The 19780-nt window shown below is 38.8% G+C and overlaps 1 protein-coding gene and 1 non-coding gene across 2 annotated transcripts; one reads left to right on the forward strand and one right to left on the reverse strand.

Annotated features, from left to right (window-relative positions):
* Positions 1-6888: 6888 nt before the first annotated feature.
* Positions 6889-7188, reverse strand: LOC148094286 (signal recognition particle RNA). Its single transcript, XR_015716458.1, has one exon.
* Positions 7189-7355: 167 nt separating this feature from the next.
* On the forward strand, positions 7356-9142 carry RPS29 (ribosomal protein S29). The gene is made up of 3 exons (XM_016213555.2): positions 7356-7472; positions 7703-7802; positions 9043-9142. The coding sequence occupies exons 1-3, from the start codon at positions 7411-7413 to the stop codon at positions 9049-9051; spliced, it is 171 nt and encodes a 56-aa protein (XP_016069041.1). The 5' UTR covers positions 7356-7410; the 3' UTR covers positions 9052-9142.
* Positions 9143-19780: the final 10638 nt, after the last annotated feature.

Below are 19780 nucleotides of genomic sequence, written 5' to 3' on the forward strand. Positions count from 1 at the left end.
CTCCCCTCTGATTGGGGGAGTTCACACTTCCCCTTCCAACTAAAGAGTGAGTGTCTCCTGCTGGAGCTGAAAAACAATGAATATGTCGCTCTAGAGTGGAGCAAAGAGCAGAACTTTCTATTCTGAGAGGGACCTGGCTCCAGGGCTGCCTCACCCTAGGGCCTCATCTCAGGGATTTCTAATGGCTGTGCTGTTTCACAGCCCTCCTGTATTACAATTGAGCTGTTTGCACTGAATAAAATTTTCTTTTTCACCACATCCAAAACTGGGGATCCCTGATAGTGTTGAAGCCAAGGACCGTCAGTTGACACTAGCATGCATTGTGGACTGACTGGATGTGGAAATACACAAGGAATGTTTTATTGGGCTATAGGTTTTGACAAAAGGAACCAAAGAAATAACATCTAGATTTGTTTTACTTCCTATTTTTCCGGGCCTACATACTACCCTAATTCCCTTTTGTCTGTTTTCCTCATACTAATTAATCCTATTAATCTTTCAAAACCCACTTCGGTTTCCACTAAACTTTCTGTAACATGTTGATCTTCCTTTTTGGAGTGGGGAAATCCAGTTGCACTTAAAACTACCTTTTCCTTAGTGGCGAATACCAGGCATTCAACAGATAATTAATTGATTCTGACTTTTCCCTTTATTTGTGCCCATAGGATACTCTTCTCCTACTTAGGTTTGTGGCTCACTTGGGTTTATGCTAGTAAAATCACAGTCACACCCTAACCAGTTTGGCTCAGTGGTTAGAGCATCAGCCCCTGACTGAAGGGTCCTGGGTGCAATTGCAGCCAAGGGCATGTACCTCAGTTGCAGGCTTGGCCTGGTTAGGGTGCATGTGGGAAGCAACCAGTCGATGTGTCTCTCTCTCATCGATGTTCTCTCTCTCTTCCACTCTCTCTGAAAAGCAATGGAAAAATATCCTCTGATGAAGATTAAAAAAAAACAAACCACGGTCACATCATGTTCTTAAAGAGTGAGGTTACAGTCAATGGACACAATCTGTGGTTGACTTGTTTGCCCTAGCACGTTGAGACCAGATCTTGGAGTTGGTTTTTGTTTTTTTTTTCAATGGTAAGCTTCATCTAAAATAAAGCTAAAATAGGTAACAAATATGTATCTAAGCATTAGAATTCTATAGTACTGCCTTGTGCCTGTTGACACTCTTTGATCATGTTTTATAGGTTGTGTTTCCACAATGATTTCCTAATTAATACTTGTGTTTATTAGTAGTGCCATGTCACTTTAGAGCTGCATTACTTACCTTCAGAACTATTCCTCAGCTTACCAGGTCTTCTTCATTGCATTTATTCATTCATTTAGTATTTATGGTGTTCTTGCTAAGTGACAGCACCTATGCTAGATGTTTAGATTGCAAAGATGAGTTGACAGTGTTTAGGCAAGATAAGTAAATCAACAATTATACTACAATGGATAAATGTTAGATGAGGACATTAGAGTAGTATAAAGTAGCCAGATGATGAAAACAATTTGTTTGCTAAACCTAGGCCTTTGAAAACCATTGAAAGCAAAATTTTCAAGTGGGGGATAAAATTCAGATCTGTTTAAGAAAGGTTACTGTGGTCAGTAAAGAGATTACTTTGGAGGTAGAGCAAGCCCAGGGGCAGTTATCAGTAGCTAATGCAACAAACCATCTACACTGCTGCCAAAATAAATTTCTAAAGAGGTCTTCTATGATAGAATCCTAACTTTTAGAGCTGAAACATAGTTTACAGATATTCTAATTGAATTCTCTCAGTTTACACAAGGGGAATAGAGGCCAAAAAGAGTAAAGGGATTTGCCTATGACTTCATAGATGGTGTTAGAACAAATAGTACTAGAACTCAAGTCTTATATACTGTACTTAATTCTTCCCAAAAGTTTTCATGGATTTCCACTCTTTGCAATTTAATTAAATATGGATGCCCAAAGGCTTCTCTCTTATTCCTTTGGAATCCAGGTCCTATTACGGAGCTGGACAAATCTCCCCAGGTCAGTCTCTGTGGTTTTCAGTTCCTGCTTAGCACCTGCTCTTTAGGATTCCCTGGAGCTCAACTCTGAATTTTAAAACATATGATATTTCATCTAGTACTTTTGGGTGTTAATGGCAAGAAGAATCTTACATTACCTTGCCCAAAATAGTGCCATATGACTACCTATTTAATGCTTGTCTTCACTTCTAAACTACAAGCTTCCTGGGACAAGTTCTGAGTCACTACTGTTATATTCAAGACCTAGTGTAGAGTTCACATTTAGTAGGTACTCAATGGATATTTGTAGAAAGAATGAGTAGAATGAATACATGCTATTCATTTAACAAATATTTGTGAGAGCCTGCAATGTGCTAGAATAGAGCAAGCTTAAAGACTAGTGTGTAGGGCTGCTCATTTGAGACCCCTCTCGCTGTGGCAGGAGCTTTTGTCTCTCCTTCAATCAATAAATTTTTGCTTTCGCTTACCAAAAAAAAAAAAAAAAAAAAAGACTAGTGCATAGTCGATTAATACTGCTTGTGTTGGAACAAGTAGCTAGCCATTTGGAAGGGAGGAAAGCTAGATTTCTCCCTTACTCCTGGGGACAGTGAAATAAATTTTAGATGGATTCAAGATTTAAAGCCCCAGCCAGGTAGGTAAGTTGGTTAGACCATCTTCCCAGTATGCCAAGGTTTGGGTTCAGTCTCCTGCCAGGGCACATACAAGAAGCAACCAATGAATGGATAAATAAGTGGAACAACAAATCAGTGTGTGTTTTCTCTCTCTCTCTCTCTCTCTCTCTCTCTCTCTCTCTCTCAAATCAATAAAAAAAAGATTGAAAATGTAAAAGTACTATAAGAAATAAATTTTAAAGAATTTTGACACAAAACCTAAAAGATGTAACAAGTAGATAAATTTGAATATCTAAAATTTAAACATTTTTTATGGAAGAATATACCAGAAACAAACAAGAATCTGGGATTGCCCTTGTTACCAAACCCAAGGGATTCACTCTTGGGGTGTTCTCTTTAAGAACGAGAGGTGGTTATCCTTAGGTAGTTTTATTTATTTGCAGCAAGTAAAGGAAACAAGGGATTCACATCCAAAGCTCTGTCTCCTAGAAGGGAGGCTTAGCCATTGACTTCTTTGCAGTTGGCTACACTTAAATCAGGTTGCGTTCCTGTCAAGCTCATTCTGTTTACAGCTTTATCTGCAAAATACCATGCTATAATTTAACATGTAGCAGGAAAAGCATTTAGTAAGGATAGGCCAGACCTTGAGACCTTTATCCTATCTAACATGGTGAATCAACTAACAGTGTAACCAATATGAAAGTCAAGAGGCTTATTTTCTTGCATGGTAAGCATTTAAAAATATATGAACTAAAGATCAGCAACACATTAAGAAAGTGGCCTGTACACTTAAGGAGAAATTCCCAGATAAAAATACATGGCTGGATTATAAAAGAGTAGACAAAAAAGGTTCCATATACTAAACCTGACAAGCTCAGGGGAAGCCAGCATGGTGGCCCTACAAATTCAGTGACTGAAAGTAACCACATAGGATGGTCTGAACACAAACATTCCTAAATCAAAGCAAGTCATGGGGTAGTCACGTCCTACCCCTATAGCTTCCTTGACAAAGGAGACCACAGAACCCTTCATTGCTATCTTATTGCCTGGATATCACCTCTCTGTGCTATGAGTGTTAACTGTCCTGTACCCACTAATGTAAAAGAAGTATGTGTCTCTTCGTTTTAGTTTTTCTTTAATCCCAGAGATTTCCCTGCTTTGTTTCCTCCCGCCCCCTTAATTTACCATCAGTGGATTTCATGTAACCTTCCTTATGTCTCCTCATTTGATTCTAATTGTATAAAATAAGCTGCAAAACTGCCATTCTCCAAAGAATTTTCTCAGTTCATTGAGATTTTGCTTCCCCACAACTGTTGTCAGTTTGGCTCAAATAAACTCATAATAACTCTCTATATGTTTGGACATTTCTTTTGTTGACAATAGGAAAACATGATCTGTCTCCTCAAAATTCAAAATTCAGGACAAATGTAAAAAAGTTTGCTGTTGGGGGATTGTGGGAAAAGATACTTTTCTATGGGTATGAATTTGAATTGTTACAATTTCTGTATAGAGGAAATTGGTAATATCTAAAACTGTAAAAACTCATATTTAGGCCTAGCAGTATCATTTCCAGAATTTCATTTTATAGACATACTTTATTATATTGATATACTATATAAATATAAATACAACATAAGTATGCAAAAATAAAGGATGTTTCAATTTACTTTTATTCCCTTTTTGCTATACATTTCTCTATAGTTTTTATATTCTAAGATGCTTTATTATCTACTTATTTGTGAAAACATTGGGTATGGCATGCCTCTGTGTAAATGAAAGGTATAAATATATATAATTATAAATACATGCGTATGTATTTGGACACATTTATGCTTATAAATGTACATATTCGTGTGTAAGTGTATATAGAAAGGTAGATATTTTTTAAGGGATTCCCTTTCAAACATGTTGTTCTGGACAGGAAGACTGAAGAAAACAGAGGTCTGGGCTGGAGACTTAGTTTTAAAAATGTATTTTTGTATGTTTGTATGTATTACTTTAGAGCATATAGTTAATTAAAATATTAATATTTGCTGAAATGTATAGCTGTACAAACTATTAAATGTTAGACTTTAAAAATGATTAAGTCATTAACAGCTTAATTCTGACCAGCTGGAAAGAACTGGCTGATGAAGCTGAAGTGTTCATTATTATTGTAATAGCCAAACATGCAAAATATATATCTTAGACCTTGTTTATGGTAAAATAGATTTTTACAAGTTTAGAGAAAAGGTATGATTGTATTCCTAAAGACTCTGAAATGGAAGATAATTCAAGAGAGATGCAGGCCTTTAAGCTATGAAATTTTGCCTGTATAATACCAAATGATTGTGAAAATAATTTGAGAATGAAAACAGGAGTTATCTTGCATAATATTGTCTTAATATGCAGATCATTCCAATTTGTTTAGATTAAAAAATAATGTCTATACTCTGTACTGTTCTAGTGTTTCAGTCTTATGAGTATTTTATTTTTTCAAAAAGAAAACATCAATAGGAATTATCTGAACAAGGAGATTATGACACATTTGTTTTGTTTTTTCTTTGCATTTCATTGTATTAAAAAAAAACCAAATCCATTAAGTATTGTATTAGGAAAAAAATGTATCTAAAAAGTATTTAAAAGCCAAATACAAAAGAGTACTAGGAACCTGTAAGAAGACTATGGGATTAAGCTATAAACTCTTTATAAACATTGGGTTGAAATGGACTTTTGAAGCTGTACTCTCAGCTTTCTTATTGGAAAAAAAAATCAATCATTCCATTGGTTTTGATGGTGCTACATTATCCTAAAAATTAGAGGAAATACAGCTTCTCAACTGCAGTCTCGTAATAGCTCCATCAAGAACAACTTTCAAGACCAGAGGAAACATTAAAAACTACTTGAATATTAAGATAGTTGAGATTGTTCAAGTGTAACTAATGGATTCTTGTCTTTTTTTTTTTTTTTTTTCCTTTTAAATGAGTTCACATCTCGGCCCAAATGATTATATGTGAGTGTTGAAAATATTTATGGAATTGATCTCAGAGCCATTGTTATCTTTTATTGAGGCCAACTAAGTAAAGCCTGAGAAGGGTATACAGTACTGTGTAGATGGGCAAATGTTAGATCAGCTTTTGAGAGGCACATTGATTTTGTGAACTAAACATCAACGACTGATATAAAGTCCAGGAAAACTATAGAAGCTTGACACTGGACTCTCCACCATCAGGCTTTAAAATAAAATACCCTTTCAATCTTATCTACCACTAGGCTTGTTTATCATCCACTCTAGTTAGTTACACAAAGTTGTTTACTTTCCCCAAGTCTTTTCCAGCTCCATTCTTTGGCTCAAACTTCCTCTCACTAGGCATTCCCTTCAAGTCCTGCCTATAGAAATCCCACTCTTCAAGGTTTACCTCAGAGGCCCCTTAAGCACCAAGCTAGAAGTAATTTCTCTCTCCTTTGCTCCTCTTGTATTCCATGAGCACATCCATTATTGAATACAGAATATTCTGCGTACTTAGCTGTATACACTTCATTGAGTCACAAAAATTGAAGTTGGAAGGAAGGGTTTTGAGACAATCCGGTTTCCATCACATCTGCAAGATTTAAGGGCAGGGATCAAGTCACATCTAGTTTTTAAATCTCTGATTTGTTTCCTTCTTTATGTAATGAGTGCCTAATTTAATGATTGGGAGGGGCATACCACCAGAATCCTGAAGAAACGCAACGTTTAAGTTGTTTTTCAGTTCTTATATGAGTTCACCTGGATTGTTACATCCTGTTGCACATTTTATAGATCTAAAGCTTTGACTCCAGAGCTATATACAGTTTCAAGTTTATCTAGAGATATTTTAAATGACCATGTGCATATAGACATTTATCAGATTATTAGATGGCATTTGGTTTTCACCAGTTTTGTCACCAAGTCATGTGGTCAAAGCCACATACATTGCATGGCTACTTGTTTCTGTTTAAACTCAACCAACTCCATTTAAATATCAAACACACTAAGTCTTGCATCGTTTTTCTGGAGGTGTATTTCTAGGAGTGTCAGTTACAAAGACAACTGAAAATACACTCTACAAAACAGAAGCTCCTACTGTTGACTTGTAATCATTACAGCTGGTTTTAAGTTATTTTGTAACTTATTCCAGTAGGTGTCAGTGCTGAGTTGAGGCAAAGTTCGTTTTCCAAGTGTAAAATTTTAACTAAAAAATTTTTTGGGAAAGTTATTTAAGTTCAGGCGATGAAAAATATCAGTTGTACGTCATTATTTCTTGAGGAGTTTTTACAAAAGAGACGGGGTCTCGCTATGTTGCCCAGGCTGGAGTGCAGTGGCTATTCACAGGCGCGATCCCACTACTGATCAGCACGGGAGTTTTGACCTGCTCCGTTTCCGACCTGGGCCGGTTCACCCCTCCTTAGGCAACCTGGTGGTCCCCCGCTCCCGGGAGGTCACCATATTGATGCCGAACTTAGTGCGGACACCCGATCGGCATAGCGCACTACAGCCCAGAACTCCTGGGCTCAAGCGATCCTCCAGCCTCAGCCTCCCGAGTAGCTGGGACTACAGGCGCGCGCCACCGCGCCCGGCGCTGGGCGGAGGCGCCGCGCCGCCTTAGAGCCTCCGCTCTGGTGACGTCATCAGCTCTGTGGCCTACATTTCCCAAGACTACTTACGCACGTGAAATAGCGTGGCCACATCGCGCATGCGTCGTGTGTCAGCACGGCATTTTGGGAAACTGTCCCCAAAAGTTCAAGAACGCATGCGTGGGCTAGCTCTTTCCTTTTGCCTCGTTGCTTCAGAGAGAGCAAGATGGGTCACCAGCAACTCTACTGGAGCCATCCGAGAAAATTCGGCCAGGGTTCTCGTTCTTGGTGAGAGAGAGAATGTCCTTTTAGGGAAGGGTTGCTCTTGGGCGCGACGGTGCTTGAAATCTAAGAAGAGGAAGTCGCAGGTGGGGGGACCGAATCGGGGCCGTCACTGCCGCCATTACAGGCCTCTGTTGGGTCTGTGAAAGCCAGCGGTGTGGATGGTGGCTCCCCCCCGAGTGTGCGGGATCCTTTCATTTCTGCTACCTGTCGTAATGCTGTCTCTCTTCTTACAGCCGCGTCTGCTCAAACCGGCACGGTCTGATCCGGAAATACGGCCTCAATATGTGCCGCCAGTGTTTCCGTCAGTACGCGAAGGATATAGGCTTCATTAAGGTAGGCGGGCGCGGGCGCCCTGCCCTGCCGCGCTCTTCCTGCTCTGTGGGCGGCGAATGCGCGGGTCGCTCTTTAGTGAGCAGTCGGCTAACAGCGTTTTCCTCTGCTTTAGTTAGAAGGGCAGCCGGTGACACTTGAGAGTTTTGGCAGTCAGATTAATAGAATAGGGAGGGGGGAGGCCCTAACTCCATTTTACCCAGCTCTGCCAGTATTAGGTGCCATGTATTATATAGTATAAAATTAACTTTCAGAACCACTGAAACTGAATTGCAGGTATCTTTAATTGTGCCTAGACATACATATGTGTGTTAACCGCTGCCCTGAAATGCTCGATAGTGTCATATACTGGAATGAGCTTGAGACTTGGGGCTAGATAGACCTTGTGAAGATTCAGGCAGTGGTCAAGTAACTTAAATCTGTTTCTGCCTGTGAAAAATGAACGGTGAGGTTTTAAAAGATTAGTTAATATATGTGAATATATATAAAATAATGTATGTGAAGTTTCTTAACTTGTAATAATCAGTTACTAGGAGTTGATCTTTTTATTTTTATTTTTTGTGAAAACGAATTCCTTATGGGCTCCGAGATGCATTCATGTAGCTTGTTTAGGATATTGAGTGGAACCTACTTGTTTAAAATTGATGTTTTTGTGTTGACGTAGTCTACTAAGTATAAATTGTTAATGTGAGATCTCTGTGGCAGAGACAAAGTAACTTAGCTTAGACTTTTACCCTTGACCAGTACTTAACAAGTAGGTGTTTGTGTTGATATGGAAGTTTAAATAACTCAGTGGGAGGTAGAATATCACTGAAGAGTTAATGAACTCAGGCCCACTCCCTAGCTTTATGTCTTCAGTTTCTCCTAGAGGCTAAGATGAACAGCTCTTAATATAGTGTCTGGCACACATTGAGTGCCAAAATGGCTGTGTAATTATCTACTTAACCATCCTGAGCTTTTGGGGAAGATCATTTTACATAGTAGTGTTTCTGTAGTGGGAAATATCTTTGAGGGAAGAAGTGAGAATACCAGTACTGAAATTCAGAGTATAATTGTTGAGGTTTATAGAACAGCTTGTAATAGGCATTCAGTAAATATTTTAAACTATTTAGATCTTGACAGCTAGTTCAGATGGGTCAGATTTCCAGTTTAAACCACATTCTATTATGAGCCATTTTTTGTGTGAGTAAAGTGGATATTTAAAGCATTTGAATTAATTTATTTTCTATCTGCTTTTTTTCAGTTGGACTAAGTGAACTTCCATGAATGGGTCATTCAAGACATCTACCTTACCGCAGAATGCTGTCTCTTTGTACATAAAATAAAAAGAACTTCAAATATAAGTGTTTTAGTGTGAATGGAATAGTCACGTGATTATAGAAATCTGCTATCACTAAAATCTGCTCTGGGCATTTGCCCAGAGGTGGCAGTCCTAGCTTTTGGGATACTTCACACAGGAAAGCTTGTAAATTTCTCAGATATTTATGTGTAGAAGGGAGCAATGATTACAGGTGTGTAATTGCTGAGAAAAGCAGTAATTTCTTAGCATTTGGAGGGGTGAGGGTGGAGGTTGTATAAAATTAAATTACAATCTTGAAAACCTTTGCTGAGAAGCCATGCCTGTATGTAGCTTAGGAACTTTTAGGCAGAGGTAAATATAGGTCCTGTTCGGGAGAGAATTCTTGGAGCCTTCTAGGAACAGTAAAATTGTGGCTGGAGCAGAGTGAGAAGCTGCAAGTTAGGAACTGTTTTTTAGCTCTGTAGGATGTGTTTAGGTCAGTTGAGATAAGTTTACATTTGGAGAACAGATTAGAGTGCTATGAACTACTTTTTTAAAAGGTTGACTTGATCTTGTGGGCAACATAGATTTTGGTGTGACAAGGGTGGAAGGGAAACAAAGCTGTTGGAATAGTTTAGGCAAGTGATCTTGTCTTGGACTGAGATAAAAGAGAGTGGTTAAGGTAGTCATAAACAGTGACTTGAACAGGATTTGTTGAAGGGTTGGATGTGGGAAAAACAAAGCAAAAAGGATAGCTTCAAGGGTTTTGGCACCTGAGCATCTGGAAGGCTAGAATTGCTATTGAGCTAGAACAAAATTCAGTTTGGGAAAGATTAATATTTCGGTTTGGGACAAAGTAAGTTCAAAACTTTAATTAGACATCTGTGGAACTCTCAAATAACTGTATAAATTCATCTGCAATCCTTGGGAGCTTGGGACTGAGATAAAACTTCGGTTGTCCTCAATGTATCTAGTATTTTGGGATCTCATCCTGTGAATGGGTGATAACTAAGCCCTAAAGCCTAGGGAGTAAATATGTGGAAAAGAGGATTGTTCTGGGTTACTTCAAGAATAGGCAGCATTCAGCAAAGTATATCAAAGCAGGACCAAGTAAGTGGCATACTAGAAGCCAACTAGGAAGTGATCAGTTGTAAGTGTGTCTCTGATACAATTTATTACTGTAATGTCATCTGAAAGTCAGGAAGATGGAGTGGGAAGAAAAGTCATAACTGATTGTGGTTAAATCAATGCGAAATTTTGGAAAACCGGACCACATATTGCTAGTGTACCTTCTAGGGCCTTAGAAGGAGCTCATGGAAGTTGGAGACACTGAAGTTTAAGTTTCAAGAGCTTCATAGTAAATACACATCTGCTCCTTACCCTGAGTCCCAGTAATAGGTGATGGTAAATTGCAATTGCTGGAGAAGTGTCTAGGGAAGAGCCAGGGTTCAGTCAGGGTAAGGAGACTGAAAGAATATTGGGAGAAGAGGTTGAAGGAAAGTTTTTGGTATTGAAATGGAGCTGATCTTCCAGATAGGGTGGGTGAGAAGCTCGCCAGCTGAGCAAATGTAAAAGTTTGTGAAATATTGTGAGATATTTACACATCTAATGATTTAGGTAAATGAGGATCTGAGATGTTTGATTTGGGCATGAAAGTTTTAGATGAGTGGTCTAGAATGGCCCTGTATAAATGCTGTAAGAATTGTGCATTGCCTGAGGGAACACGTGGAAGGGAAAACTCCCTAGCCTGTCCTGGCCTTGTGTGTATGTGGTGGTAGTGGGTGGGGAGGCTGGTGTGGATAGGTTGTCTGGTTTTTCTGCTAGGGGTTGAATAACTTGCTAATTATGCTACACATTATCCTAAGTGCTTTATGTGTATTATCTTTTTCAAATTTCAGAATACATTTCTATAGGTACCTTATGTAGGTGAGGAAACAGGCTTAGAAATTAAGTTATTTCCCCAAAGTCTCCCTAAGTTAGAAAGGGATCAAAACTGTACAGGAACTTGGATCTGACATCTGTCTGACATGCTCATGCTCTTAATACCCATAACACATTGTAAGGTTTAAAGACCATCTCTTACCCCTAAAGATCAATTATATAAAGGCAGGAACTGTGGTTTCTTTCCATATTTAACAACACAGCATGATGCCTTGTATGTTAATAGTTACTCAGTTGTTGAGTTGAATTAAGTTACCTAGTAAAAGTTCGATAATGTTCATGGCAAAAGATTGGAACGTAGAGCATTGGAGAATATTCTAGGCTTGGTTCCCTTGGATTATTAAATTAGGGCTGACTGGGACCTGTTTAAAGGACTTGAGGACTTGTTCAGTCAAAGATTTTATTTAGCTCATTGATTAATGAAACCAGTAAGATGTTTCAATTCATTTAAAGGAGAATTCAAAGGACCACAATAGGTGAATCAAGGATGTGGAAATGAATTTACAAGTACATGTAAAACTGACTTTTTTGACAAGGGAGAGAAGTTAACTACCAGACAGAATCATTTATGTACAACTTTTAAAGTTGTAAAATAGCTCAAAGACAAAGGTTCAGAGTTCCCACCTACCCCAAGATGGTTCTAAACAAAGCTTTATTCATGAAAGACATCTAATAATCTTGGTTTATGTCTAAGTCTCACAATTTTTCTCCAGATTTTTAGGCTTTTACCTATAATGATTAAATTTTTTGAGTGCATGCTCTGTGCTAGGCACTGTTACTGCTTTACTTGAATAATACACCTCTGAGGTATAACCTCATTTTACACCCGAGGCACAAAGAATAAGTGACTTTCCCAGACAGCACAGTCGGAGAGATTCAAATGAGGTAGTGTGCTTTGAGAATTGCTATTACCATTAAACTGTAAATGTCTGACAATTAGGGAAAGCTTTGGTAAATACTGGTAGTCTACAAAGTAGCTAGAGAGATAATTTTCAAAAATGGAAAATTGTGTATGGGGTACAAGTTCACTGTTAAAAGAATGCACAGGGGAAAAAGGAAACCTCTTAGTATGTTAGCAGTGATTGCTTTGAGGCAATAGAATTACTGGTGATATGACTTGAAGTAGTCAGGTAAGTTTTATTTAGGGGTATGGTATGCGGTGGCTATAAAAACGCAGTGTCTGGGGTACCAATATTGCTAATTAGGCTTCTGCTCCTCCCCAAATAGTTCTTAGGTTGCTCTATTAGCAAGTATGTTCTTAGTGTTGCTATGATTTCCTTCCACTGATTCCCACCTGTTGATATTCTACATGATCCTGTGCAAAACAAGTCTAATGTTTTTTCTGCAAGAGAAAAGGTTAAATATTTAGGCATGAGGGCTCTCATGTTCTCCCATAATCTTATTTCAGGTTAACCATTCCTGATTATTTCAACTATTCCTCATGGGACATGATTTAGAGCCATCTTTGGTGATCTCTGAATTAATTCCACTACCTGGATCCTGAGAGTGCCTGGCACAGCATTTCACAGGGCAGGCATGAAGTAAAATTTTTTGAATGAATAAGTGAGCAGATTTGGTAATGATTTTAATTTGGTTGGGCATCAGTACTTTACTTTTTATGGGCCCTCTTTCACTGTTACAGAAAAGCCAGAGACCATGGCCTTTCACAGCTACCTGCATGGCTAATGCCCTTTACAGTTTTAAAGCTGCCTGCTTTGCATAACCTCTACCTAGGCAATAGTTCTTGTAGAAAACTATCTTTAATAATTGGTGTCTTAGGGCTTTGAGATATATAGAGCAAAGCTCTTCTAGTGCTATGATGAAGGGTGTAACAAGGTGTTTGTATTTCCTCAATATCCACAAGAGTTGAAAAAGGGAAGAGAAGGCTGAACTAGATCAGGGGTAGGGAACCTTTTTTCTGCCAAGGGCCATTTGGATATTTGTAACATTATGGGTCATACAAAATTATCAACTTAAAAATTATGAAGAAAGCTAGGTTTATTGAATTTCAAGTCCTGCTTGCGGTTTCCTTGGCAGGGCCAGACCAAATGATGTCTTGGGCCGTATATGAACATTCCCCACCCCTGTACTAGGTGTTTCTTAAGGGTTAATCTAGAAAATCAGAGGTTCAGTTTGTTGATATTACAAGTCAGGACTGGCTTTTTAAATTAAAAATTCCCTTTTTAAGCCCGGCCATTGTGGCTCAATAGTTGAGTGTCAATCCATGAACCTGGCGGTCACCGTACAGTTCCTGGTCAGGTCGTATGCCCTGGTTGTGGCTCGATCCCCAGTAGGGAGTGTACAGGAGGCAGCCAATCTGTGATTCTTTCATCAATGATGTTTTTTTCTCTCCCTCTCCCTTTCTCTGAAATCAATAAGGAAAAAATGTTTAAAAAAATCCTTTTGTTAAATTCAGCCTATTATGTATGTCACTGGTAACCATTCCCTTCAGATGATTTGATTTGTAAACAAGTCCTGGATCACTGTAGGTGTGTTTATGGTTTTAGATGTTGCAGCAATGAAACAACAACTTTAAGAAAGCTTTGAGAGTACCAGTAGCCTCATGCACATTATAAACACAATAATAATTATGCTTAATGTGTAAACAGCTCCCCTGTGTAGACTTGCCGAGCCTCTGTTGCCAAACATCAAGCATTAACAGCAGGGGCTAGAAAAATCAATAAGCCTTTACCCAAGGAACTGGATATGTAGGTTACTAAAACTAACAGCTGCCCATAAAGAATAATATGTTAATGCTAAAGGAGGTTTTATTTCCTAAAAAAAAAAAAAAGAATATGTTAAAGGATTACATGACAGTGATAAACATTTCATGGCAGCACAGACAATAAAAGCACAAAATAAGAAATGGAACCTCTTTCTTGACAATCTACTTAGTTTAATTTCATAGACTGAGTCTGGTTTACTTTGCATTCCCTTCACATACCCACAAATCCCATTTTATGATGACACTTGTGTATCTGTTCGTCCTTCAGTGCTAATTAACTCCTGCTACCATTCATGAAGATTAAGTGTGGACACAGCACAGTAGTCTAGTCAATCAGAACAGAAAAGGGTTTGTGAAAATGAATGCATACTTGAAACTTTTTTGGGAGATTTTTTGATAGGTAATCTCCTCCAACATAATTTAAAGTTTTCTACATGGTTGGGAGTCTTCATTATATGATTCTTGAGTATTCTAGCTTCGTTACCAAGGGAGCATATCATGACAATGACTCCTCCTCACTTCAGTCCTCCATAATAGGCTTTTTAAATAATCTCATCCCTTGTTAGTGACTTAAATTTTTTTCCTGAAAGCCCTGCCACTAAGTTAAAAGCTGTTAAATGAAAGGAAAAATTCCATGAATTAGATTACGATGTATTACATTGTAACACAAGATAGTCAAGTAATTTTCACAAATAGAAAAATATACTAATTAAGCAATGAAAAAAAAGCTTATAAAAGTAATAATAATTTGAAAGTATTCTGACACCAACTGGTGTACTGAAATTCAATTCTGGCACTAACTACTGGAGTTAGCACAGCCCCATAAATTAAAGGGCATGATCCACCATGAGGCTGTCATCACATCTGATACTAGTCACGCTTTGGGAGTCCAGGCCACTTTCAGGATAATGTTTATTTTCTACCTCTCTCAATGCAGTGCTCTGTGGGAAAATGTATGTCTATAAAATTTATTTTTCTTATTAATCACCCAAGGATATTCTTTTCCATTGCTTTTCAGAGAGAGTGGAAAGGAGAGGGAGAAACATCAATGTGACAGAGACACATTGATTAGTTGCCTCCTGCACACACTAGGGATCAAGCCTGTACCAAGGTATGCACCCCTGGCTGGAATTGAACCTAGGACCCTTCAGTCCATAGGCTGACACTCTAACCACTGTGCCAAACTGGGCAGGGCTATAAAGTTTCTTGAGAGAAATAAGCCCTTAACTGAATAGCCTCTGCCTTTTTATAATCCCATAGGACACTAGGTTTTGAGGCCTTACCTAAGCCAAATTTCACCATGTTGATGCTTGAGCCAAGAGGAGAATCCTTAGGCTTGCCCAGAATTAGTAGGTTGTGTAATTCCTCTGATTGGGCAAGACTGAGGCTAACCCCTCCCAGAAGATGAGGGAGAGAGGAGTCAGGAGGTACAATTCGTGAGGCTCATTTCTTGAGAGTCTGTAAAGTAGGATAGATCAGCATCTAATCCAGCTGTGGCAACCTCCAGGCAAGAACATTCTTCAAAATCTCACCTTGCTTGGTATTGGAGGTTCAACTTCTCTTTCTTTGATCTATATTTACTTGGAGAATAGCTAGTTTACACTGGTATCTAATCACCCAAAATGACCCTTACTGTCCTAATGAAAAATTCCATCCCTTACATTTAAACACACTAATTGGATAGCTGTTTTCATAATAAAGTATCAATGAAAAGTGGGTCATTCTAGAAGGCAATAACCTCATCTGTTAAAATAAGTATAATGATTATAGTACCTCTGAAGTGTTGTAAGTATCAAATGAACTAATGTTTAAAAGTGCACAGATGGGTGACTGTATGATTTTGGATGGATGGTGTAAAGCTTTGAAGTGAAGGCTGGGGACTTGAAGCAAAACTCATCCTCCAGGTGCCTGAGGATCCAAGATGAGCTCGGACATGCTAGGAGCACACATCTCACTTGTGTTGATGTGTCAAATAGTCACCCGGAGTTGGAATGACCACAGCGTTAGGCGCTTGAAGAGTGCATTTGCTCTCTGGCACTGCTGCTCCAAGGAGCACAATCTTAAAGCACTATGGAATGAGTGCCTTGGGCATCCCAAGGGTCACACTTTTTATGGAGACCAGTGTCCTATATTCACTGCTCCTATTTCTGCTCTAGTGGTCCTTATAACATACAGGCTCCTGACTCAGGAGTGTTAGGCCTGCAAGTAGAGAGATGTAACATTTCTTAGACTAAAACACTGAGATAACTGACCACTCAATCTTGGGACAGCACACTGAAGAAAAACAAAAGTGAATAAAATGAAATGGTCAAGGGGTCGTAGATGAAAACATTTATGGAAAGAACTGTTGACAAGAATATATTTTTGTGTGTGTATTTGTCATGTATTGCCTTTTATTAACATTTGTCCTTGCAATTCATTCTAAATCTATTTCTTTTTTTTGTTGTTTTGTTAACCCTCACCTGAGGATATTTTTTCCATTGATTTTTAGGAAGAGAGGAAGGGAAGGAGGGGAGAGAGGAGAGATAGAGAGAAGTATCGATGTGAGAGAGACACACAGATTGGTTGCCTCCTGCACGTACTCCTACTGGGGCCGGGGATCAAACCTGCAACCCAGGTATGTGCCCTTGACTGGGAATTGAACCCGCAACCCTTTGGTGCATTGGCCAACATTCTAACCACTGAACACACTGTCCAGGGCCATTCTAAATTTTTTTTTTTAATTGAGATGTATTTAGCATGTAATGTTATGTAAATATAAGGTGTACAACATGTTGATACATTTATATATTGCATTATGATCATAGCTAACACCTCTAGTACTTCACATAATCATTTCATTTTGTGGTGAGAACATTTACTATCTAGCTTCTTAGCAATTTTGAAGTATATAATACAGTGTTGTTGATAATTATTACAATGCTGTGCATTAGCTCCTCAGAACTTATTCATCTTCTAACTACAAATATGTACCAATGTTATTGTCATAATTAGCTAGTTAATATTAATAAAAGGAGAGAGCAAAGGGAGAGTTAGACATTGTAAGCATGGTCATCTGGGCAGCTTCACCAGGAAACCACTGGTCCATTCCCTGCAGATCACTGGAGGAAGGGATCAAACAAAGGGGGAGAAAGGTGCATATGCAGTGAAATTGGGATGTCCTAGGGAAGGTGCTTGCCTTTCAGTCAAGCCTGGGGAACAATGGATTGGCTAGGGGGTGGACCCCATCAGAAGCGCATGAAATCTTGGAAAGTTAAAATCCCCACACAAAGAGTTCCCTCTCATCTCGTTCACTCTTGTGTGCTTGTTCTCTCTTACTCTGTGACTCATACTTGCCCGTGCACTCACCTGTTCTCTCTCCATAGCCAGGTGGCCTTAAGCAGCTGCATGGCTTGTGGCTGTGTGGACCCTACACACAGTGGACCACAGCTGGGAACACAAGCTAAGCTAGCAAGATGCTGGACTGAACTGTACTTTAATAATATGGAGCAGAAAGTATGAACAGTGGCCTTAATTCTGGCCCTGCTGAAGACAAGATTGGACTTCTTCCATGGTGAGACAGACAGAGATGAGACCTTGGAGGGTAACTGCCTTAATTTTACATCGTCAATGAAGCTTTCCATGAAACCCCATACTCCTGTGGGGGCCTCAGGAAATTTTTTTACTCGTGGCACACTTCCACTAATAATACCTTCTGACCAAAATCTTCTCAATTCCTCCAGCCCCAACCCCTGGTAAACACCATTCTACTTTCTATTTCTATGAGTTTAGCTTTTTTAGTTTTGTGGGGGGAAAATAAATTTTCTTCTACCCTTCTAAGTTCATCTGGCTGATCTAATAATTAAATTAACATGAAACAGATTAACAGGAGAAAATGACCAAGTTTATTATGTATGTACATATGGGGGTTCTTTAAGAATATGGGGCCCAAGGAGCTAAGGAGGGTTGGGTTTTGGTTTGAGACTTCAAAGGGGAGGAAGGCAATTCACATGGAGATGGAAAGCAAGTATTATGGTAAATAAATGTTTGATGAGCCATTATTTTTTTTTTAATTCTCACCCGAGGATATTTTTTCCATTGCTTTTCAGAGACAGTGGGGGGGGGGGGGGGGAGAGAGAGATGGAAACAGAAACAGAGAAACATTGATGTGGGAGAGACACACTGATTAGTTGCCTCCTGCACACGAGCCCTGACCAGGGCCAGGGATCAAGTGTACAACCGAGGTATGTGCCCTTGGCTGGAATCAAACCCGGGACCCTTCAGTCTGCAGCCCAAAGCTCTAACCACTGAGCAGAACCTGCTAGGGCTTTATGAACCATTTTTAACAGTGGAAGACAGGGAGGTCTTTGCTAGCTTCCTCTCTGTCTATATACACTAGTTTATATTAAACTGTTATCTATGATGATACCTCCCTTTCTGGAGCAGGTCCTCTATCTAAACTCCTTTAGGCAGTTAAGGAGCAGTTCAAAGTCTTTTCCTGAGTCTTTAGTTTCTTGTAAATGACTAGCTTAAAATAATCAGTATCCTCCAAAGGGCATATTTTGGGGTAACAAAACTTTGCTTTCCCTCAATTTCCACATATAGGTGATATCATACAGTATTTGTCTTTCTCTGTTTGACTTATCTCACTTAACATAATGCCCTCAAGGTCCATCCATATTGTCACAATGGCAGGGTGCCTAGGAAAACAAGAGCTGAAGAGAAAAAGCTGGTTCACCTTCATGTCCCTGAGAGAATGCTCCTATGGGAACCTGGGGACTGATAGAGCTCTCCACAATCCAAACTTTCATTGTCTCTTGTTACCATTTTTGGCTTAAAGTCAGTTTTGTCTGATATACATATAGCTACCCCTGCTCTCTTTTGGTTTCTGCTTGCATGGACTATTTTTTTCCATTTCTTCACTTTGAGCCTATGCATGTGCTTAAAGATGAAGTGAGTCTCTTGTAGGCAGCATATAGTTGGGTCTTACTTTTTAAATCCATTTAGCCACTCTTTACCTTTTGATAGGAGAATTTAATTCATTTACATTTGGAGTACTTATTACTAAGTAAGGACTTACTAATGCTATCTTAATTGCTTCTGCTTATTTTGTAGTTCTCTTGTTCCCCTCATCCTCTCTTGCTGCCTTCCTGTGTAAATTGATGATGTAGTATGCTTTGATTCCCTTCTCTTTATCTTTTGTGAATTTACTGTAGGGTTTTGCTTTGTGGTTACCCTGAGACTTACATAAAGCATAATATAGATATAATAGTCTATTTTAAGCTGATAACAACCACAGTTCCATAAAAAAAGCCCTCTACTCTTTCACTTCCCTTTCTTATGTTTTTGATGTCACGATTTACCTCTTTTTATATTGTATATTCATTAACAAATTTTTGTAGTTACGGTTATTTCTGATACTCTTGTCCTTTAACCTTTATACTAAAGTTAAGTGGTTAAACACGACCACATTATAGTATGGTATAATATACTTACATATGTACACAAATCACAAAGGCTGGGGAGGCTCCACCATGTTTTTTCTCAGCTCCTCACCTATGCAGGACTTCTGTACCACTTGATTCTAATTCTAGGGATATCTGCATCCTGGTCTGACTCCACTGAGGCATTTATGAAATGTCCCAAGACAATGAGGAGGGAAAAACAGGAATAGAACTCTAAAAGGACCAGAATATGCCACCCCAGAATATACATCTTTGGCATAAGGATTATTTTGAGTTGATTATCTTGAGAAACACCAGAATATAGAAGAAGCTCTGCAAAAAGAGCATAAGTTTCTCTTTTGTAAGGGAAATTTACATTTATAAAGGAAATTTCTATTTGTAAAGGCATCTCCCTTTCACATAGTAGGAAGGAGAAATAAGACTAAACAGCTCATCAAAGGAGGAGGCCCTGAATTATATCTATATAACAGATGACAAGAGAAAAATTCAGAGACATCCTAAATTAAATTACAGCAGTCAGAGACTGAAAGGGACAAGAGTAACCAGTTAATAGCTGTGGGTCAATTAACAAAAGACTGCTCACATTCTTGAA

This window comes from Miniopterus natalensis, chromosome 1 (assembly GCF_054644295.1).
Source record: "Miniopterus natalensis isolate mMinNat1 chromosome 1, mMinNat1.hap1, whole genome shotgun sequence".
Lineage (NCBI taxonomy): Eukaryota > Metazoa > Chordata > Mammalia > Chiroptera > Miniopteridae > Miniopterus > Miniopterus natalensis.